General features: G+C 49.2%; 3 protein-coding genes across 3 annotated transcripts; 2 read left to right on the top strand and 1 right to left on the bottom strand.

The window, feature by feature from the left end:
• The first annotated feature begins 2,768 nt into the window (after positions 1 to 2,768).
• On the top strand, positions 2,769 to 4,805 carry LOC128501194 (elongation of very long chain fatty acids protein 4-like). The gene is made up of 7 exons (XM_053470590.1): positions 2,769 to 2,871; positions 3,232 to 3,419; positions 3,504 to 3,584; positions 3,719 to 3,775; positions 3,938 to 4,052; positions 4,294 to 4,421; positions 4,617 to 4,805. Exons 1-7 carry the CDS (start codon positions 2,814 to 2,816, stop codon positions 4,788 to 4,790), a joined length of 801 nt encoding a protein of 266 aa, XP_053326565.1. The 5' UTR covers positions 2,769 to 2,813; the 3' UTR covers positions 4,791 to 4,805.
• A 65-nt stretch (positions 4,806 to 4,870) lies between these two features.
• LOC128502293 (serine protease 27-like) lies at positions 4,871 to 17,067 on the top strand. The gene is made up of 6 exons (XM_053472055.1): positions 4,871 to 5,046; positions 6,043 to 6,087; positions 14,531 to 14,737; positions 15,821 to 16,095; positions 16,275 to 16,444; positions 16,666 to 17,067. The coding sequence occupies exons 1-6, from the start codon at positions 4,871 to 4,873 to the stop codon at positions 17,065 to 17,067; spliced, it is 1,275 nt and encodes a 424-aa protein (XP_053328030.1).
• Positions 17,068 to 19,821: 2,754 nt separating this feature from the next.
• On the bottom strand, positions 19,822 to 22,537 carry LOC128502292 (serine protease 33-like). The gene is made up of 6 exons (XM_053472054.1): positions 22,498 to 22,537; positions 21,682 to 21,708; positions 21,014 to 21,185; positions 20,643 to 20,914; positions 20,210 to 20,379; positions 19,822 to 20,052 (listed from the first exon to the last, which is right to left on the bottom strand). The coding sequence occupies exons 1-6, from the start codon at positions 22,535 to 22,537 to the stop codon at positions 19,822 to 19,824; spliced, it is 912 nt and encodes a 303-aa protein (XP_053328029.1).
• Positions 22,538 to 22,709: the final 172 nt, after the last annotated feature.

Raw genomic sequence — 22,709 nt, 5'->3', positions numbered from 1 at the left:
TCTATTGTTTGAAGGGCCTGCTGTATGCTGGGTCCATGCTCCATTTACACGTGTGCCTGGTGCGCAGTGATTGGAAGTTATGTAACTGGAGTCCATGTACACGCACACACACGTCACACGCTCAGTGTTTACATGTGCGAATCCCACTGTCATGCACACACGGGAGACAGAGGGTAGGGGCGAGGAGTTAACCTGTTGGTTGATCGGTTTCTCTGAAGAAGTGGGTCTTAAGGGATTCGTGGAAGGGCTGGAGACGCGGGGGGGGGGTGTGATAAGCTGGGGTAGAACATTCCAGAGGATGGGGCGGCCTTGAGACGTCTTATACAAGCATGAGAGGTAGAGATTAGAGCAGAGGATAAAGTTCATCAGATGAGTGGAGGGACCAAGTAGGTCAGGAGTGAGTCTGGGGTTAGTGGGCCTGGGTGAGCCCCCCCATGTAACTTACATACACATATTAACACGCAGGCTCGCTCTAGCACACGCTCATTCTAACATACATACATTTATACATACAGTACATACACACATAGGCTCACTCCGACACTCTAACACCATAAGCGGACACACACTCTCCAACACCGTACACTAACACATGCACACTCACTCCAAGATACCTGAGGGCTGGACACCCACCGTAACGTGTCCCTGGGGTAGATTTTGAGCCCCGCGTGTAAATCCTACCAGGGCTATTATTTGTTCCTTACATTCAGTTTGAATGATTGAGCAGATCAAATGGTGACACGTTTTTGAAATGCTGACACAAGAGGGTTAAATAAACCGGGGCTTTCCACAAGAACCCCAGATACCCTCCCAGGGACGGTGTAGGGGTGTTTGCAGAGGGGGTATATCACATGGCTGCATTAAACTCCGTATGGCCCCTGTAACGCAAGGACTTTAAGCGTTCCCACAGGGTGATGGTGGTCATCTTAGTCTAGTTTCAGCAGCAGCCACAGCTCTGCAGGCGGCCATATTACTGAAGGACAGGGTGACATTAATGTGACCTGGTGACGTGCCGGGGCAAGAAGGAAGCGTTTTCTAACCTTTGTTTGTGTGTTTTTAGAACAAACCAGATCTACGTTCCTGATTAGGACTGTTATCCCTCACTGTATTAGCCTCTACCACTTCTACTGGGAGGCTGGTCCCCTTATCTACTACCCTCTCATTAAAATATAAGCTGAAATGACCACTATGAGAAGAGCTTCCACCTCGATATAATCGGCCAAGGGCCGGCCCTCGGGGGCTGCTGCATCCATCTGTAACTACAGAGAGATACAAATGTAACAGAGCTGGGTGTTAATTCCATAGAGACCCAGGATGTTTCGTGCATATAATATGTGTGACTGCCTGTAATATATGTGTATGTATGTATGTATAATATGTGTGTATGTGCGTGTGTAATAAATGTATATGTGTATGTATACTGTTTTTATGTATAATATATGTGTGTGTGTATATAATGCGTAATATATGTGTATGTATTATATATATGTGTGTGTAATATGTGTATATCTGCGTGTGTAATATATGTATATGTGTGTGTAATATATGTGTATATCTGCATGTGTGATATATGTATATGTGATTGTGTATGTATAATATATGTGTATATCTGTGTGTGTGATATATGTATATGTGTATGTATAATATATATGTGCGTGTAATATATGTGTATATCTGTGTGTGTAATATATGTGTATATCTGCGTGTGTAATATATGTATATGTGTATGTATAATATATATATATATATGTGTCGTGTGTAATATATGTGTATGTAATATATGTGTATATGTGTATGTATAATATATATATGTGTATATCTGCGTGTGTGATATATGTATATGTGTATGTATAATATATGTGCGTGTGTAATATATATATATGTGTATGTATAATATATCTGCGTGTGTGATATATGTATATGTGTATGTATAATATATATGTGTGCGTGTGTAATATATGTGTGTGTGTAATATATGTGTATATGTGTATGTATAATATATATATATGTGTATATCTGCGTGTGTAATATATATATATGTGTATGTTTAATATATCTGCGTGTGTGATATATGTATATGTGTATGTATAATATGTATGTGTGTGTGTAATATATGTGTATATGTGTATGTATAATATATATATGTGTATATCTGCGTGTGTGATATATGTATATGTGTATGTATAATATATATGTGTGTGTAATATATGTGTATATCTGTGTATGTAATATATGTGTATATCTGCGTGTATAATATATATATGTGTAATATATATGTATGTATACAGGGTGATTTGATGTACATGTTGTTTTTACATCAGCCGCTTGTCCTTTTGCCTCTGAAACTTCTCCAACATGGCAGCATCCCTGGTAACGGGGTCAAAGGTCCTCCCCGTCTCTCTTTACTAAAGGGTTAATCTGAGAAGCATCACAGAGAGGGGAGGGCAGTTCACGGATTTCCCGCCCCTCCCTGGTGTAAAACGCTCTGGTTGCATAAGGAAGCCTTTCATTCACTGGCGCTTAAAGGGACGGCGACACCGGGGTAAAGGGGCAGAAGGAAAAGCCACCAGGAGGCATTAGGGCAGGTAGAAGAAGCCGACTACCAGACATACTGAGTAAAGATTTCATGGACTAACCTGTGACCAAGCAGGGACTCCCTGAACCCCTGCTTTGTCACAGTTACTGGAGGCCTTTCACTCCCGCCGCTCTGACGTCTCATTCTACCCCTTCACAGCCGCCAGTTACCCTCAGTGTTCTGACCTTTAACTCTTTACACTCTGCTCACTTATTTGCTTCCTCTACAGATCGTCGGGATGGGGTCTGTTTGGGAGACGGCGCAGGACTATTACACCTGGGTCCTGGAAAATGGAGGTAAGTCATGTGGCAAACAGTGGCCCCTCCCACTTCAGGGCAACGCAGACAGGAGAGAGCTATGCCCGTCCCAGGGTGTATGGTTTGTGATGGTTGCCCCTCCCACTGCAGGGTGTATGGTTTGTGATGGTTGCCCCTCCCACTGCAGGGTGTGTGGTTTGTGATGGTTGCCCCTCCCACTGCAGGGTATATAGTTTGTGATGGTTGCCCCTCCCACTGCAGGGTGTGTGGTTTGGTATGGTTGCCCCGCCCACTGCAGGGTGTGTGGTTTGGTATGGTTGCCCCGCCCACTGCAGGGTGTGTGGTTTGGGATGGTTGCCCCGCCCACCGGAGGGTGTGATATAACATTCCTTCACGCAGATAGCCGCACGGACCCCTGGCTCCTGGTTTACTCCCCGGCACCTGTGGTTCTGATATTCGCCGCGTACCTCGTGATTGTGGCCCTCGGACCTCGGTTAATGGATGGACGGGAACCCTACACCCTGCGCGCCGTCCTTCTCATTTATAATCTGGCCCTCGTGGGGCTTTCTGCGTATATGTTTTACGAGGTAATTCCGCCCCGTGAAACGGTCTGTGTTTATTGCCCCCATCGGCCTCTTCCTCGTTAAATAACCCGAATCTTTTCACTCCAGTTCCTGGTGACGTCGGCGCTGGCCGGATACAGCTACCTGTGCCAACCCGTGGATTACAGCGGCAGCGAGCTGGGCATGCGGGTAAGTGATAGCGTGTCTTGCTGGAGGCCCCGGCAGAGCATCTCACCTGGTAGTGAAGACGAGGCTGGCATGTGCGGTAAGTCGGATCTCGCCCGAATGTGCTGCTGGTCCATAATAACCGGTTCCTCTCACAGATGGCGCGCGTCTGCTGGTGGTTCTTCTTTTCCAAGGTGATCGAGCTTCTGGACACGGTGAGCACCAGCGGCGATGGCCAAACCTTCCCACCTGTCTCCCTCCGTCTCCCTCTTTATCTCTCACGCTTTATCACCGTCTCTGTCCTCCTCGTCTTGGTCTCGCTGCCCCTTTTCCCCGTCTCCTCAATCTCAGCTTTACTCATCTCCATTTTTTTCTAGGTCTTTTTCATCATGAGAAAGAAGTTTAATCAGATCTCGTTCCTCCATGTTTATCACCATGCAACCATGATCTTCAACTGGTGGGCAGGGGTCAAATATGTGGCAGGAGGACAGGGTAATTATACAATGTTAATGCCCCTCCAGGCTAAAAGAAACATAAGGATGTCTCTAGCCAAAAACCATGGAGATGACCTAGCCGGACCTCCATGTTTAAAATGATAGATATGCCTCCATCTCAGGCTCCAGGAGATTACATGTTCGGGCCTCTTTCTCTAGGATTGTGGTGACCAAGAGACCCTACTTCTTCCCAAAATTCCCTGTCTAGAGCCTGATTGCCCCTTGTTTCTGCTCCGCAGCTTTCTTCATCGGCATGCTGAACTCTTTTGTTCACACCTTCATGTATCTGTATTACGCGCTCGCCGTGATGGGGCCATCAATGCAAAAATATCTTTGGTGGAAACGCTACCTCACGTTGCTTCAGCTGGTTAGTATGCCTCAATTTCAGTCTCAAATCTGGTCATTCGTGGTGACATTACATTTTATTGAGCACAAGAGGACTGTTTGGGAACGATTGGGGTGGAATAAAGTTTGGTGGTTAAGGTGATGGATTCTATGGGGGTTGTTTTACATGGATACATATGGTGTGACACTCAAGGTGACCATCTCTTCATTTCTGTAGACTCAGTTTGGAGCCATCGCTCTTCATTCTGGCTACAACCTCGTGACCGACTGCCCGTTCCCAGATGGCTTCAATGCAGCCGTCTTCGCTTACATCATCACCCTCATCATCCTCTTCTTCAACTTCTACTACCAAACGTACTTGCGCAGAACACAGAAGAAGAAGGAGCTTTGAGGACTCCAAAGCCAACGGAGAGAGAGCCGCAGTCACACGGCTGGGAGTGATTCATTTACCAAAGACGACAACAGCTAGAGATGCCGACTCGTCACACAGAGTTGGTGTCACCACAATGTCCCGGGGGTTCCTGGGGGTATCTCACGCCGCGAGCTGTGGGGGGCTCTCAAGGTTCATTCAGCTCGATGGAGCCCAAACCTCAACCAATGACCAAAAACAGGCATCTTGGAGAACATGGCGGCCTGGGAAGCGGGGAGTGCGCGTGGAATAACTGCTCGCCGCGGGGGGAGGGACTTTTAATACATTTTTGGGATGTTTGATGTTTTTTCATTTGCCGGTTTATACTCAAACGTGCGCTGTCCCACGGGGCCGCTCGGGCTCCCATAAATGGTATCATCAGGGGCAAAATAAACAAAGTGTTCCTTACGGCGGTGAGTCCGGGACGTGATTCCCCCCCAGCCGGATAGCAGACGTTTACCTCGCGTTCAGGACTTCTCAGGTCGCTTCATCGCAGATATTTCCCTAAAAATTCCTCCAAAATCATCTCTAGAATGCGGCGTCTCTAAATCTTTCCAGAAATGCGGGGATTTTATCCGTTTCGCGGTAATCTGAGTGCAGATCATTCATTGGTTCATTGATTCATTCATTTTTTTGGTATTGATTGATTGGCTAATTGATTCATTAGCTGGTCATTGATTATATGACTAGTTATTGATTCATTGATTGGTTATTGATTGATTGGATGGATTGATTGGGTTATTGATTATTGATTGGTTATTGATTCATTAATTGGTTATTGATTCATTGATTGGCTAATTGATTGGGTTATTGATTGATTGGTTATTGATTAATTGGATTGATTGATTGGTTATTGATTATTGATTGATTCATTGATTGGTTATTGATTATTGATTGATTCATTGATTGGTTATTGATTCATTAATTGATGTAGCCGGCTTGGTGTTTCCAATTTTTGGAGCAGGGGAACTGGTAGCCCCTCAGCTGCTATAGGCAACAACTCCTTTACCCTCAGCCACCACGGTGGGATGATCATGATAGGAGTTGCAGTGTGACAGCAGCTGATATACAGTAATGTGCATTCTTAAAGGGACACGCAGCCACCCTATACACTTCAATGCATACGATGTGCGGCCCCTTTAAATTTCTGCATGGACGGGTTATGCTGAATCCCCCATATACCCCCCCCGGGCACATGCACGAAGAACGCTCCCTTTTATTTCAATGATTTCAGCTCTGGGGCTGCAGCTTCCGTAAGGTATATAAATTTTACCCTTCTTTGGGGAGGCTGCCCGTGACATTAAACTGCCCCTGTAAGCCGGGGTTGGTCTCGGGAGAGCAGGCGAGGCGTCCGCGTTTCATTTTGATTAATTTTGTGGGGACCCCTAACTCTTCACCCCATTAACCAATTAACCCCAATTATAAGCAGTTATTATTATTTATGGAACCCCACAATGTTATGATGATGTCATGCAGTGATGTCATATGTAGCAGTGTGGATGGAGCTGCAGTCTTCCCTCTCTCTCTCGCTATGAGATACCGAGCTGTCTCTCTCTATGAGATACCGAGCTACGTCTTCTCTGCCTCCTCTACTGAATATGAGGCTTCTTTCTATAAGTGCGGTCAGAAGAGCTGACACTTCACCGCCTTTACCACATCACCCACTCTACAGATTCCCCTCCCCCCTACGTGGCTAATAAATCTGCCCCAGCTCGTGAAACGTGGCGGCCTGATTATTATTTGTAGTTTTTTATAGCGCCGTCATATGCCGTAGTGCTGATGTAATACCCCGTTTACCCCACTAGGTGTCAGGCGGAAAACCTTCACGCAGTTTGATTTTCAGTGCTTTGGCTTCGGGGGCCCGGGGGCCGGGGGGTACTTTACCCCCAGAACCAAACATACCTCCAACACTCAACTGCACCTTCTATGTGGGTTTTAAAAGTGTCTGTGGCCCCGGTGACAGCCCCGGCGGTGGCCCCGCACGTTGGCCCCGGATGTTGGCCCCGGCTGGGTCCCCGTCTCTGGAAATGGTATTCCTGCCATTATTCTAATATTCTGCTGTCAGTAACCCCCCAACCCCTGATGGGGCAACAGAGACTGCAAACCCCTACTTTCTGCCTCTGACATCGCAAGCAGTCATGTGATGCTGGCAGAAACACAAATGTGGGAACAGGGCTTTTCCCAGGTCGGCCCCCGGCGGCCCCCGTCTAGTCGCCCGTTTCTCCTGCTGTAACGACTCAAACCTTAATCAGTCGTTGGTCTCGTCTTAGATTCAGGAGCCGTATGTCTATCCCATGCATGTTTAATCCCCTCACTGTATTACCCTCTACCACTTCTGCTGGGAGGCTGCTCCACTCATCTACCACCCTCTCGTTAGATTAATGTCTCTTGTTCTTGGCTGTGACATCCAGCAGCACATGATGTCACCACATAGCTACGCCCTCATAATTTAATACAATCTGCCCCTCCAAATCCAACCTGCTCTCCCCCCCAAGACTAACCCCCCCCCCTCTATTATCAGAAAGCTCCTCCCATATAGATGATTTAGTGATCGGTCGCCCGGCCCCTGGGGACGTGCGGATCAGGACTACATTTTACCCGTGAAATCCAACGTTTTCTGCCCCAAATAATTATAATTTGTAAACGCGTGACGAGCGGAGAGGAGTCCGACACGTCACGCATCGCGTGTGTTTCATATGATTCCTAACACGTGTTTAATTAAAGTCAGAGGGGGTAATTTTCCGCCAGGTTTTGGGCTTTTATGCTTCACATGGGCCGTCTGGGGTAATAATGATGCGGGGCGTGTGAAGCCCCTCGAAATGTGACAAAACCTCACTAACAGACGGAGCTTTAGGGCAGAAGATTGACTCTGAGCACTCCTTAAAGCTTCAGAGGCTGACATGGAACGGAAGGAAGTTTTACTTTACTGAGAGGGTGGTAGATAAATGGAACAGACTCCCAGCAGAAGTGGTAGAAGGTAATACAGCGAGGGTATTTAAACATGCATGGGACAGGTGTTACATAGCTGCCAACAGTCCTGAAAGTGATGGAGCCATTCCATTACCAAGTTGTAATGGGAGTCGCTGTGGCTGGGAGTCAGATGCCAGTGAGACGACTCCATTAAACTCTACAAGGCACTCGCCAGCAGCTCGGCAGCGAACTCTCTTGACCCAACTGGGCTGTCGAATGGATTCAAGTTGAGTCGGTCAACTGAGTTCACAAACGTCAATGAACTTTATTGAAAAGACCCCAAAGTAACAGAGACAGAGGGTCTGGCGGAGGCTTTCAGATTACCCCCGAAACCATTCTTTCTCCTAGATTTACCCCTCCAGGGGTAATTTACTAATAATGCGTCATTAGATAAACCCCGGGCTTTCCCAGAGGTGTGTTTGTAAAGTGCCCCCTCTGCCCCCGGGCAAGGAAATTCCGCAATTTAAACGGGGAAATCCCGCCAGAAAACCAGATGAATCGGCTGAAATGCAAAAGAGACCCTCCGAGATCTAATCTGTGAGAGGGAATCTCCCGCCGTGTCTGTAGGAGTAACCCAGCCTGGAGCCCCTGGGCCACGGGGGGTGGGGGGGGTGACCCGGTGTCTCCTCCGTGCCACGAACTGATACAAAAAAATTCTTCTCGAGTGCTTCGTGGCCCAGAATATTGCTTTGTAGACGGCGTGATGGGAAGGGGCGAGGGATTGTGGGTGGGGGCGAGGGATTAGGGGTGGGGGCGAGGGATTAGGGGTCCCTAGGCATGTGCCTAATGGTGAATCTGCCACTGCGTCAAAAATCATAAAATATCCATAAATGCCCCCAAAACCTCGGCGCCCGCTCTCCGCAGAATCACCGCCTTTGGTTTCACTGCCGAGCATTCTGGGTAATAAAAGGGAAATCCCCAAACGCTGATACCCGCCGGGGAAATTAGTGTTCCTTTGTTCAATTGATTAACGAGACAATTAACCCCTTCCTTCATGGAGAACAATGACATTTACATTGAGACACAGACTTAAAAAGCAGCGGGGGGGGGGCTCTCTGGCTGCAAAGTGTGTTTTATGCCTAAAAATAGAGAAAGTGAAAACTCACCCCCCCCCGGGGGCAGTTATTCTAATGCTCCGATTTTACCCCCCACCTCACCTGCTGTACGGGGGGGGGCTGCTCTGTCAATAGAATTTATGAGCGCAAACGAATGCAAAACCCCTCAATACCTTTAATAAAAACCTTTATTTTAAAAAATATACATTTTTTTTTTCTATTTCTTTTCTGGACATTTTAGGAAATGTAAGTTAAAAATAATAATAATAATAATAAGAGCCCGCCTATATCATGTGTAAGGGCATACAGCGGCACGCGAGGGCCACATGTTTAAAAAAGACATATTTTTTTTTGTTGTTTAACCCCTTAAGGACCAGGGTTATTTTACCCTCCGGGGCAGAGCATTTTTTACCCTCGGCCTTTGTTTCCCCCGTTCTCATTTAGTGAACCCGCACAAATGATAAGTTTTTTTGGGGGACAAAACACATTTTCTGCCCAGAATTTGAACGGCCGGTTGGCTTAGGGTCACCGCCGTGAATCACGTGACCCAACTGGCCATGGAAGACGCAACCCATCGATAAATTCCGACTCCAACCGAGCCGAGACAGCGAGGGCCACCACTGAGGTATGGAGGGCCGACCCGTCGGGAGGACAAGGGTTTCTACCCAGGCCTGGGGTATTCAGCATACACATGTACCCAGGGGAAATGTCATCTTCTGCTCGGGGGTCTGTCCACGAGTCTCCCCAGAAATGCCACAAATAGGACATTAGAACCCTAAGATTAGCAGCTCTTCTATACCACAGGCAGAGATCTCTTGCGCATGTTGCCCGGCTGTTGTGAGGACACCAGACTGACTTCTACACATTGGGGGCATCTTCTGGGCTGATTGTGGCCACCCCTTGGTCCAGGAACCCCAGTGATTACCCCCTCTTTATCTGGGTCGCCCGTTCTGCGGGGGGGGGGGCAGCGTTGGCGGTTTATTAGAAGCTTCTAGAAAGCTCAGGATGAGAAGCCAAGACCAGAGTCTTCATCGTCATCTGGGGCTGGGACCGGGGGCCACGTCGGGGCAGCAAAGAGAGGACGTTTAGGTATCGAGCGACCCTGGGAGGCAGAGGAAGGCGTTAAGGTGTTAATGAGATGCTCGGGGCTGTTGTTCCAGAGGCTGTGGGAAACGTGCGCGCATGTCACGGGTCAGGTACGCCGGGTCCCACTGCCAGCCCCGTAGCATTCCAGGGTGAGGTCTCACCTCTTTGTTCAGTTCATTAACATGACAGAGACAATCCTGTGATGTATGCGGCCCCCGGCAATGCCTCCGAGGGCCGGACAGCGAGGGCTGCGGGGGGGCAGAACAACGATTTAAGGGGGCGCTGTCATAAAACCCCCAAAACACTGAAACGCAAACAATGGCTTCCCTTACCTGCAAATACCAGACTTTCCTCTGGCCACTCCGGCTTGATTTTGGGTAATAATAATAATAATAATAACAACAATAATAATAATAATAACAACAATAATAGTAATAACAATAATAATGATAATAATAATAATAACAACAACAACAAAAATACTACTACTAATAATAATGATAATAACAATAATAATGATAATAATAATAATAACAACAACAACAAAAATACTACTAATAATAATTATAATAACAACGGCATTAATAATAATAATAGTAATAATAATAATAATAGTAATAATAATAATAATAGTAATAGTAATAATAGTAATCATAATACAAATAGTAATAGTAATAATAGTAATAATAATAATAGTAATAATAGTAATAGTAATAATAATAGTAATATAGAAAAATGAAGGTTTCCACTAAATAAGGACCCAGTGTCAGCTACCATAGCGTAATGCCTAAAAAAGAGATTCAGGTTCAAAAGTGGTCTTATCGCCATGGCAACCAACATTGGATCATTCTATTTTTTGCCCAAATGTTGTCCCAGGATCACTTTTTAGCCGTAACCCCAACGTTTCTTTGTTTCCCCCAAAGTTTTGTGCCCCGAGCTCGGCTGTGAGATGGCGGAGGAGCACGTTGTGTTCCGGGGCTCTCGATGGGGGTGTAATGATGATGATGTCCCCTCTCCTCCACGGTGTTTGTTGGTGCCATATTTAATGTCTTGCCATCTTGTATGCGTGCCCCCTATAGACGGGATGAGCTCCCAGGATCCTCTGGGAAGAGCCGGGCCATCAGCCCAACGAGGAGACATCCAGATCTCCATCTTCACCCCAGAACCACGGCCCAAATCGGGGGGGGGGGGGGGATATGTTCACCACACTCTGCAGGACAGAAAAAAAGTGACATCATCTGTGTGACATAAAGATGACATCACACCACAAAACATGGACCTTAGTGGTGTCACCAAACCATGGATTTATCAAGAAAATGTTTTATGTGAATTTACCCCCTACTGCGGGGTATTTGTGTAACTGGGAGGGGCAGTTATTAGAAGCATAATGGGGTTTATTTACCCCGTTTAATTTATAAAGCCGTTCCCTGCTGTTTCTATACACATTATCGGGGCTTTTAGGGCTGTAGAACCCTGCGATCCCCTCATACCCAGCAAACATTCTGCCCTCCTAGAGAAGAGGGGCACCAGGGGGGGAGAGAGGGGCATCAGGGGGGAGAGAGGGGCATCGGGGAGGAGAGAGGGGTATCGGGGAGGAGAGAGGGGGATCAGGGGGGAGAGAGAGGGGGATCAGGGGGAGAGAGGGGCATCAGGGGGGGAGAGGGGCATCTGGGGAGGAGAGAGGGGGATCAGGGGGGAGAGAGGGGCACACAGTTTTGGGAGTAGTTGGTGCAGACCGGGAAGTACGTGCTGGGCTGGCCAGTTACTGGTTCTTCGAGGTGATTTGGCAGATTGACATCTGTGTCTAATTAGCCAAATTCTACGTGCAGAGCGGCCTCGCACCTCACAGCCCGCGGCCCGCGGGAGACCTGCGAGGGCCACAGGGAGCATAGCTGCCTTTAACCCTCTGTGTGCCATGTATCGGCCACCTCTCTGCATTGGGAGCCGCTCATTAAGGGTTAACTTTTTGTGTTTAATTAATATGGATTAACAGCCAGAAATATATCAAGAAAATCAGATAATGAATTCAATCGACTTCCCTGGAATTCTCTTTCCTTCCTTCCTTCATTCTCTTTCTTTCTTCCTCTCTCCCTTTTCTTTCTTTCTTTCTTTCTTTCTTTTTCTTTCTCTCTTTCTTCCTCTGGCTTTTCTCCTTTGTTCTTTTTTTAGAATAATATTTCCCAGTAACTCTGCTCTCCATAGACAGAAGTGGAGAAATTGCCCCCCACAATCACCCCAACTGGAAAGGTTCTGGGGTAACAAAGTCATCTCTACCGGAGCGAAGGGTTTCTTGCCCCATCCAGTAACCCGCTGGGTGCCTCCATGTCCCAGAAACGAGGGTCCCGGGGTGTGAAGGAGAATAGACCCCCAGGGCGAGGTCCCCGCATGCGCAGGGTGCGGGTAACGGTGCTGCGCATGAAGCCTATATTCAGCGGGGTAACCCATTCACTGCGGCGCAGGGCACTATGGAGACGTAAGAACTGCCCCTATATATATATACTGGTTACAAACGGTGCGGAATTCCAAGACTTTGCCCCTTCACCCCGAGAATCTGCCCCCTACCCCCCCAAAAAACCAAGAATCTGCCCCCCTACCTCCAAAAGAAACCCCAAGAATCTGCCCCCACCTCCAAAAGAAACCTCAAGAATCTGCCCCCCACCCCCAAAAGAAACCCCAAGAATCTGCCCCCCACCCCAAGAGAAACCCTGAGAATCTGCCCCCCTACCTCCAAAAGAAACCCCAAGAATCTGCCCCACCTCCAAAAGAAACCCCAAGAATCTGCCCCCACCTCCAAAAGAAACCCCAAGAATCTGCCCCCACCTCCAAAAGAAACCCCGAGAATCTGCCCCCTACCCCCAGAAGAAACCCCAAGAATCTGCCTCCTACCCCCCAAAAGAAACCCCAAGAATCCGCCCCCCACCTCAAAAAGAAACCCCAAGAATCTGCCCCCCCTCCAAAAGAAACCCCGAGAATCTGCCCCCTGCCTCCAAAAGAAACCCCAAGAATCTGCCCCTGCCTCCAAAAGAAACCCCATGAAACTGCCCCCCCACCTCCAAAAGAAACCCCAAGAATCTGCCCCCACCTCCAAAAGAAGCCCCAAGAATCTGCCCCCACCTCCAAAAGAAACCCCAAGAATCTGCCCCCACCTCCAAAAGAAACCCCAAGAATCTGCCCCCACCTCCAAAAGAAACCCCGAGAATCTGCCCCTCACCTCCAAAAGAAACCCCGAGAATCCGCCCCACCTCCAAAAGAAACCCAGAGAATCTGCCCCCCACCTCCAAAAGAAACCCCGAGAATCTGCCCCCCACCTCCAAAAGAAACCCCAAGAATCTGCCCCCCACCTCCAAAAGAAACCCCAAGAATCTGCCCCCTACCCCCAGAAGAAACCCCAAGAATCTGCCCCCCACCTCCAAAAGAAACCCAGAGAATCTGCCCCCCACCTCCAAAAGAAACCCTGAGAATCTGCCCCCACCTCCAGAACCGGAGTGAAAAGATGAAAATGTTAATTTCAACCTCAAAAACAAATTCCCAAGATTAGCGTTTTCTGCGTTCATTTTGGGGCCGATCTCGCGTTTACAGATCAGAGGATCTCAAATAAAAGAGGGTTTTATTGTCTATCCTAATAGTGTTATTCCTCCCCGCAGCCCCGGTCTGCAGATTGTCGCCTTTTTTCTTCGCGCACCGCAGGGCATCGCCTCCCGGGGGCTTCGTTCCCAAATTTCCACGCCTGATGTGTGGAGAATTACTGGACGCGTGGCCCGCGGGGGCACAAACCGGTCGGACGGCTCTCTGCGCTATAAAGGGCCGGCCGGGGGACCTTCAGGCTCAGAGCCGTCAGCCCAGAGGACTCAACATGATGAGCTTGACTTTGTCACTTCTGCTGCTGCTTCTCCTGCCAGGTAAGAAATCCTGCCCCGTGCGGCTCGTAATCTTACTCTCCACGCCGGGCATTTGGTTTTGGGGCAGGTTGGGGACGCCGAGCCACCCCTAGCCAAGCCGAAGGGCTGTGGGGTCATTTCCCCAAACTGAATGTAGATACATGGAACAGCCTCCCAGCAGAGGTGGTAGATGCTAATACGGTGAGGGGATTTCAACTTGCATGGGATAGACATACGGCTCCTGATATATAATATATATTTTCTGTACAGCGCCGCGGAATATGATAGCGCTATATAAACCGATAAATAATAATAAATGTTTATTTAAAAATAATAAGTAAATTCGGACCCTGACCTCCTCTCTCCCTCTCCCCCTCTCTCCCTCTCCCTCTCTCCCTCTCTCTCACTCGCGCAGGATTGGAGGAGCTGCAGGCTGCCACAGGTGAGACGCAGATTTCTTTACTTTTCAGTAAATTTGTATAAACTGAATGTTTTTCATTCTTCTGATTTTCTGTGAATTACAGTTTATAAAGAGTTTTTTTTTTGCGCCCAAACTTGGGTTTTTCCCTGAAAAAGTTTGTTAACTTGGTGAGATTCATTAGGACGTGGATGCCGGTTTATGGGGGGGATGCCGGTTTCGGGGGGGATGCCAGCGCTGGCCCGTAGGGTGGTTGTGGCCCACCGGCCCCTGTTAGATGAATGGGGGGGGCAGTAATTAATTTGGATTCTTTGCTTATTTGAATTCTCCATCATTTATCATTCTTTTGCCATCTGCAGTGTGTGGGACCCCAACCATGTCAGAGCGAATAGTGGGAGGAGTGGATGCTAAAAGAGGGGAGTGGCCTTGGCAGGTGAGCTTGCAGTCGAACGGCAAGCATTTCTGCGGAGGATCCCTTATTACCAACTCCTGGGTGCTGCTGGCTGCTCACTGCTTCGAATCGTAAGTAATCCAGTATCTCTCCCTGGTCTCCAGTATCTCTCCCTGGTCTCCAGTATCTCTCCCTGGTCTCCAGTATCTCTCCCTGGTCTCCAGTATCTCTCCCTGGTCTCCAGTATCTCTCCCTGGTCTCCAGTATCTCTCACTGGCCTCCAGTATCTCTCACTGGCCTCCAGTATCTCTCCCTGGCCTCCAGTATCTCTCCCTGGCCTCCAGTATCTCTCCCTGGCCTCCAGTATCTCTCACTGGTCTCCAGTATCTCTCCCAGGCCTCCAGTATCTCTCCCTGGTCTCCAGTATCTCTCCCTGGTCTCCAGTATCTCTCCCTGGTCTCCAGTATCTCTCCCTGGTCTCCAGTATCTCTCCCAGGCCTCCAGTATCTCTCACTGGCCTCCAGTATCTCTCCCTGGCCTCCAGTATCTCTCACTGGCCTCCAGTATCTCTCCCTGGTCTCCAGTATCTCTCCCTGGTCTCCAGTATCTCTCCCTGGTCTCCAGTATCTCTCACTGGCCTCCAGTATCTCTCCCTGGTCTCCAGTATCTCTCCCTGGCCTCCAGTATCTCTCACTGGCCTCCAGTATCTCTCACTGGCCTCCAGTATCTCTCACTGGTCTCCAGTACCTCTCACTGGCCTCCAGTATCTCTCCCAGGCCTCCAGTATCTCTCCCTGGTCTCCAGTATCTCTCCCTGGTCTCCAGTATCTCTCCCTGGTCTCCAGTATCTCTCACTGGCCTCCAGTATCTCTCCCTGGCATCCAGTATCTCTCCCTGGTCTCCAGTACCTCTCCCTGGTCTCCAGTACCTCTCCCTGGCCTCCAGTACCCCTTCTAGCCTCTAGTTACTCTCATTAGCCTTCAATATCCTCTTCTAGTATCTAGTACCTTTCCCTAGCACCTGGTTTCTTTCTAGCCACAAATACCTTTAACTAGCCCCCAGTATTTCTCACTAGCCTCCATCTTCTCTTACTAGCCCCCAGTACCGCTCACTAGCCCCCAGTACCGCTCACTAGCCTCTATCTTCTCTTACTAGCCCCCAGTACCTCTCCCTAACCCCCATATCTCTGATAATACTGTATCTTTCTGCTTTCAGGACTGACAACGTATCCCTCTTCACCGCGTATCTCGGGGCGTTCCAGCTCTCCAACCTCAGCGACCCTAATGTAGTGTCCGTGGGGGTGAAACAGATTATAGTCCACCCTGACTTCATGTACGAGGGATCCAGCGGAGACATTGCCCTGGTGCAGCTGGAGAGACCCGTCCAATACACCAAGTCCATCCTCCCCGTGTGCCTCCCGTCTCTGGCTGTCCCGCTTGAGGCTGGGACTCTATGCTGGGCCACCGGCTGGGGGGACATTCATGCCGGAGGTGAGTCGGCCATAACGATGAAGCTTTTATCGAAAATGTTTGCCCAATGAGAGTCTGAGGAGCCTTCTGGCTAAAGGTCTCGAGGCATTGGGGCCAACAGGCTTTAGAAAGCCCGGAATGAATCTCCAGGCTCCCCGACACTCACCTCTTTGTCTCCTTTTCTTCTTGATTTCCTGCAGTTGTTCTTCCGCCTCCGAAGAAACTTCAGAAAGTGGAGGTTGCCGTGATTGACAGAAACACGTGTGAGTCCATGTACCAGAGCAGCCTGGGCTACAATCCCATGTTCCACCTCATCCAGGAGGACATGATCTGCGCCGGTTACAAGGAGGGCCAAAAGGACGCCTGTCAGGTAGAGTTCACACCAATGCACAAATATGGATATTAGCATCTTGGACCCCAAGCATAAAGCCCAAAGTCTAGAGTAAGAGACCTCAGAGGTCCCTGCTTCAGTTGGTGCACTGAAATGTCAGGACTACCTCTCTCCCTCCTTCTGTCAGTCGTTATTAATTTATAGGTGGGCCGAGGTCGGACGGTGAAACAGATATCATGATACCCCTTTCTTTATTGCAGGGAGACTCTGGTGGCCCCCTCGTATGCAAAATGAATAACGCCTGGCTTCAGCTTGGAATCATTAGCTGGGGCGTGGGGTGCGCCAACCCCAAAAACCCCGGCGTCTACACCCGAGTCCAGTTCTACAACGCGTGGATAAAGAAATACGTGCCTTCGATCAGCTTCAGCGACGGTGGAGTCATCAGGCCACAAAATATTCTTCTCAACACAACAAAGGTGCACCTTCTTCCCGCCTCGGAGCTCAGCAGCATCTCCTTCCACCAGGAGACCAGAAACTCCTCGTCCAACGCCACCGAACCGAGGGTGGAAAGCCTGTCTACCGATGGAGCCCACTCCCCCACGCTATCCACGCTTGGTATGGCCCTGCTCATTATGTGCACGTGGTTAAGCTTCCACTGGTGACCTGCTTCTCCTCACTACCCCTCGCTGAACGCGGAGAACATCGCTGGGCCACGGAAGCTTCGTGATTCCAATCCTCTACAGGATCCGCAAAACACGGACACTTTGGGGCAAAAATACCGATTAGGTCTCTTTGGTGATGGGTGACCTCCCGATATAGAAGATGTAAATATTAAGAGAAAACAATACTGCTATGAAGTGGCCCTCTACCCACCCGGAACTGCCCTCGGGGGGGATTCCCCCCCCGAAAAATATATATAAGATCAGGGAGATGAGCAATTGCAGCAACAATGCTTCTAGAATCCATCTCAGAGGGGGCGAAATACCAGGGGTAACTTTCCAGAAATCAGAGCGCCATCTTGTGGTAAATTGGAGTAACGTCTGTATCAGGATCCCCCCATTCTATTGGCTAATATTTTTTTCTCTCTTCTGGTATTTAAATATTTGTATTTATTTATTCTTGTATAAAAATGCATTTTTTTTGTATGAATTTAAACTTGCGGTGAGCGGAATCTCTTCTTAATTCTTTTTTTTATTCCCCGCTGTAATTTTTGTTTGTTTTATTTTTGTTTCCCAATATTTTTTCGGGGGGCGTTACATGCGTTTATATAACCAGAGAAATAAAAAATAATTCTTCAGATTGAAAATACTTTCTCGGACTTTTAATGATAAATTCATCTGCCTGCGGACGGGATTCCCGAGCGCCGCGCCGCCGCCGACCATGCAAAAAAATCAGCCAATAATAATAAAAAAAAGTTTTTATGGAGAAACTTGAACAAAAACACGCTTTTTAATACAAAAATACACAACACAATATAAAACCCCAATATCTCAGGGTCAGCTCCTCTGATGGAGATCTTATGTTCTGGAGATGATGTCAGCGATGATGTCACTTTGCTGTATAAATACAAGACTAGTATTGGCCTGAAGGGGCCACGCAGGGCCAGCATGACCGGGCTGGCCGTAAATTGCCCAATGTATCTTTTAGGTGATAGCCCAATAGGGACCCTCTGGTAAGGGTTATGTTAATGTTATCTGTTACCCCTCCCAAGGGGTATTTATTTCTTCACAGGGGTGATATCCTTTCAGTTTTAGTAAGTTATACAGAGTGAAGCCCCCCGGCCTCCCTTGTTTCTTTGGGTTCTGGGTATGGCGGGGGGTCCCTCTGGGTCTGGCATCAGTTGGCCATCTGAGGTATGGCAGCCCGGGTGGCATTAGCCGAACGGCTCCGTGCAGGACTCCCTACGGGACGGCCCAGGGGGGTTCATATCAGTTTGGCTACAGTGCGGGGAGGACGCCGGTAAGCGCTCTTAACATCGCTTCCGCCGGCGCCAGCATTCCCGGGGGATCCCGTCCCGGTAAGCAGGACGCTCATTGGTTACGCGCCGAATGATGATGTCATTGTCCGAGGCTAATTGCGGGATATTAATATGTTTATATGTTTGAAGTTCCCGTTTATGAATGTCGCAGGTGACCACTTTAAAATCCGGCAGGTCTCTCGTCTTTATTGGGTGATTGATGATCATGCATTTAATAACAGCTAGTAAACTGAAAATGAGATAATAATAATAATAATAATAATAGACCTTTAACCAAACCGGTGCAGTTACTATCGTTTACCGAACGTGAACCCTCGAAATCGAAGCTTATTTTGCTTTTTTGACCCACTTTCTGCCATCTGCGTTGTTGAGATATAATCTCTCGCAGGGCCTTCGCCTATGTGATACGTTGTATGCTTAAGAGACGTATAAATAAAGTTTTTGTTGTTCCTCCTGAACAGGAAGTGAAGCAGTTAATATGTTTCAATAAAGGCACGGAAGCAAGAAGCACCTGTGTGTTTTGCCTCCATCTTTATATATAATTATTATATATCCGGTTATCCTACCCTAATCATTGATAGGGCAACACGCATACCCGCCAACAGTCCCCAATGTCGTGGGACAGTCTTTTTTTTTTACAGTCCTGTCACATTGCTGTAGGTAAGTTACAAATGTGAGGCAAGTATTGGATATAAGGCTGTGTGAGGAATCCTCCATCGCTGGGGCCCCTGGAGACACCCGAGAGCCGGCCTCCTCCCTATCGGCTCCGGGCCCTGACTTGTCTGGACGGAACATGCGCTGCATCAGATAGATTTCGGTCAGCGCCAGCGCGGCTCCATCCCGACGACATCTCTCTCCCGCTAGTTCTGTCTAATGCTGAGAGGGTTAATCGCAGAAGTCTTTAAAATTGGATGGATTTATAAATAAAATATTTTGCCCGACGGCAGCCAAAAAGATAAAAAAAAACAAAATACATTTTTGAATTACGTCATTTAATCGGTAAAAATCAGTATATTTCCCCACGTAAAATTACAGGGCAAAGGGAAGAAATGGGCTGCTGCAAATGACAAGATCAGCCAGGGGGGGCCCATGAGAAAATGAAAACAAAGGGGAGAAATCCACAAGCGATTTATTTTACAGAATAAAAACATATCTTGGTGAGGAAGCCCCTCGCGCGGTGTTGCCAGGCGGTGGCACCAGGACGCGCAGGTTTCGATCGCTGTAGCCAGATTTCAGCGTCGGACCCCGCAATTAAAAGTCTGTGCCTTTGAGCCCTCACAAAAGTTAGAAGATCCCAAGATCCGGGGTCAGAACCTCCATGGAGGCCGAGCGGAGACGTCCCACATTTATAGAAACAGACCAAACCGTCCACGGAGGTTTACCAATCGGACGTTTGTGGCGTTAAACCGAAGAACAAACTCCTTGGATCTCCGCTTTCTCATAGGTGCAGGAATAAGGAGACGCCCAGGAGGAGCAGAGAGGCGCCAGGAAGAGACGGGGACGAGCTGGTGGGGATTGTTGCTTTGGAGGATATCCAGGAGTGGTAGTTGGGTACAAGGGTATAAACCCCGGGTCTGTTAGGAAGGGCGCATCCATCTCCCCAGCTCACGATGCCAATTTGGTACCAGACGCCGTGCAGCTTGCAGGCCAGCGGACCGCCAGAGTCGCCCTGCAGGAGAAATCACAGCGAATGAATGAGACGGGGCAGATCAGAACCTCAGAACAGCCGGGTATTAACTGTAACGAGTGAAGCCTTCCTAAAGAATCTCCGACGGGGCCCCGTGGAGCCCGCGCAGGGATATCCGGAACATGATGGGGCCGCTCACCTGGCAGGAGTCCTTCTTCCCATGCTGGTACCCGGCACAGATGTGGTCTTTCTGGATTATGGGCGTGCTGGAGTTGACCTCGGAGTTGATGCGGTACATGGCTTCACACGAGTCTCTGCCGATGAGCTGGACCTTCACCTGCTGCAGGGTCTGAGGGTCTGGCAAATCCACTGCGGGGTGGGGGGGGCAAAAAGACATTCAAACTGCAGCCTTACTGCTTAATGGCACTGAAAATCTATCCCATCTGCCCCACACACAAAAGCCACATTCCAGACGTGTTACATTGTATGAGGAGGATAACGGGGTCTTTGGCCCCAAAAAGGATCATATAAATAAGCAACTTATGGCAATAAAACTACAAGCCCACCCCACGAGGAGCCCACCCCACGAAGAGCCCACTCCACTTCAGCCCACCTTTGGACCCAGTCCTCACCGTCATAGTATACGTTGCCCCATCCGGTCACCCAGCACTCCATCCCGGGTGTGAAGGCAGCAGACGTCTCCGGCAGGCAAATGGGTTGAATAAAGTTGCTGAAGGTCACCGGAGACGACAGGCGGATGAGAGCGATGTCCCCGCTCTGCCCCGTACCGCTGTAGGTGGGATCCTTGATAATACTCTGAACGCTGTACGAGACCTCGTTGGCCCCCGTCTCGGAGATCCGGAAGGCTCCAAGGTGCACTCGGTAGGAAGACGGCTTCAACGAGCTGCAACGGAAGCCGAAACATGAAACTACCCTGGGGTGATATTATCTATAATCCCCTCAATCGAGCCGGGGACGCCCGCCGGGAAAGCCAAGTACTCACTCAAAACAGTGCGCGGCGGTCAGCACCCACCGGGCAGAGATCAACGAGCCGCCACATATATGGACCCCCCGGTACCGGAGACTGATCTGCCAGGGCCACGCTCCTTCCACCGCATCCGTGCCCCCCACGATCCTGCTGGACGATGCCGATGAGCCACATGGCACGGCGGGAGCTTCAGGGGCAGGAAGAATAGAGGTATTAAACACAGCGGGGCAGACGGGTACTATACACAGAGCGGGTTGTGGTATTATACAGAGGGGGGTATGGGGGTACTATACACAGAGCGGGTTGTGGTATTATACAGAGGGGGGTATGGGGGTACTATACACAGAGCGGGTCGTGGTATATTACAGAGCGGAGTATTGGGTACGATACACAGATCGGGCCGTGGTATTATACAGAGGAGGTTGCTGTATTATACAGAGGGGGGATGGGGGTACTATACACAGAGCGGGTCGCGGTATTATACAGAGGGGGGTATGGGGGTACTATACACAGAGCGAGTCGCGGTATTATACATAGGGGGTCGCAGTATTATACAGAGCGGGACGCGGTATTATACAGAGCGGGGTATGGGGGTACTATACACAGAGGGGGTCGCTGTACTATACAGAGGGGGGTATATGGGTACTATACACAGAGTATATACTGGTTTATTTGATCTTTACCTGTAACACGAGATCCCTCTGCAAAACCTACAATAAAAACACGCAATACAGAGATCAGTGACGGAAACACAGTATACAGAGAGGGGCCCCCCCTGCGCAGGCACACGGTATACAGAGAGGGGTCCCCCCTGCGCAGGCACACACAGTATACAGCGAGCCCCCCCCCCCGTGCAGACACACACAGTATACAGAGAGGGCCCCCCCTGCGCAGACACACACGGTATACAGAGAGGGCCCCCCCCCCGTGCAGACACACACGGTATACAGAGCCCCTGGTGGGCATTTGCATGAATTACAGCCTGCTGGGAAAGTTCTCTGCCATAAAGCAGGGAGCGCTGTGTGTTTTTGGAGCAGTGGGCGGTACCCAAATGTCACATGATCATCCATGATGGAGATCCCCAGGTTACAAATCATACATTTTAATGTAATAATTAGAACCAAAACACACTTTTTCCAATCAACATCTCGTCCCCGGCAGCCCCCGGATTTAATGCATTTCCCCTTTAATCCGCCTTTATACGGGGTCCCTGGGGCACAAACGCTTCTAACCCTGCGTCCTGGGGGGTCTCGCCTTACATTTAAAGGGACAGTGTCACAGAAATACTGCAGCGTCCCCAGGCTGGGGGTCCCCAGTACGCTAGCAGGGGAGGGGGTATATAATGTAACATCCCAGCACCCCCAGTCTGTTACTGGGAATTAGGAAGATTTGCACCATGCACTCTAGCATGTGGTGGGGTAGAAAGTTATTGCCTCCATGATGCTCCCCTACAGCTCTGTTCATACCCAGGGGCAGATAGCGGGGTAAGAGGTACTCACCCAACAGCAGCAGAGCGGCCAACACCAGGGCGGACGCCATCTGTACCTCCGACTCCCCGCACTGAGCTCAGACTCCGCAGCACGACCACCAACTGCCCTCTGACCCTCAGGACTGAGCCCTCCGACCCTCAGGACCAAGCCCTCACAGCACACAGCACACAGCCACCCGACCTGTTGGGGCAGATAGTTCCACCCGAGCCGCAAAACAGCCA

This window comes from Spea bombifrons, chromosome 7 (assembly GCF_027358695.1).
Source record: "Spea bombifrons isolate aSpeBom1 chromosome 7, aSpeBom1.2.pri, whole genome shotgun sequence".
Taxonomy (NCBI): Eukaryota; Metazoa; Chordata; class Amphibia; order Anura; family Pelobatidae; genus Spea; species Spea bombifrons.
The sequence above is the reverse complement of the archived record's forward strand: the minus strand, read 5'-3'. Positions and strand labels throughout refer to the sequence as shown.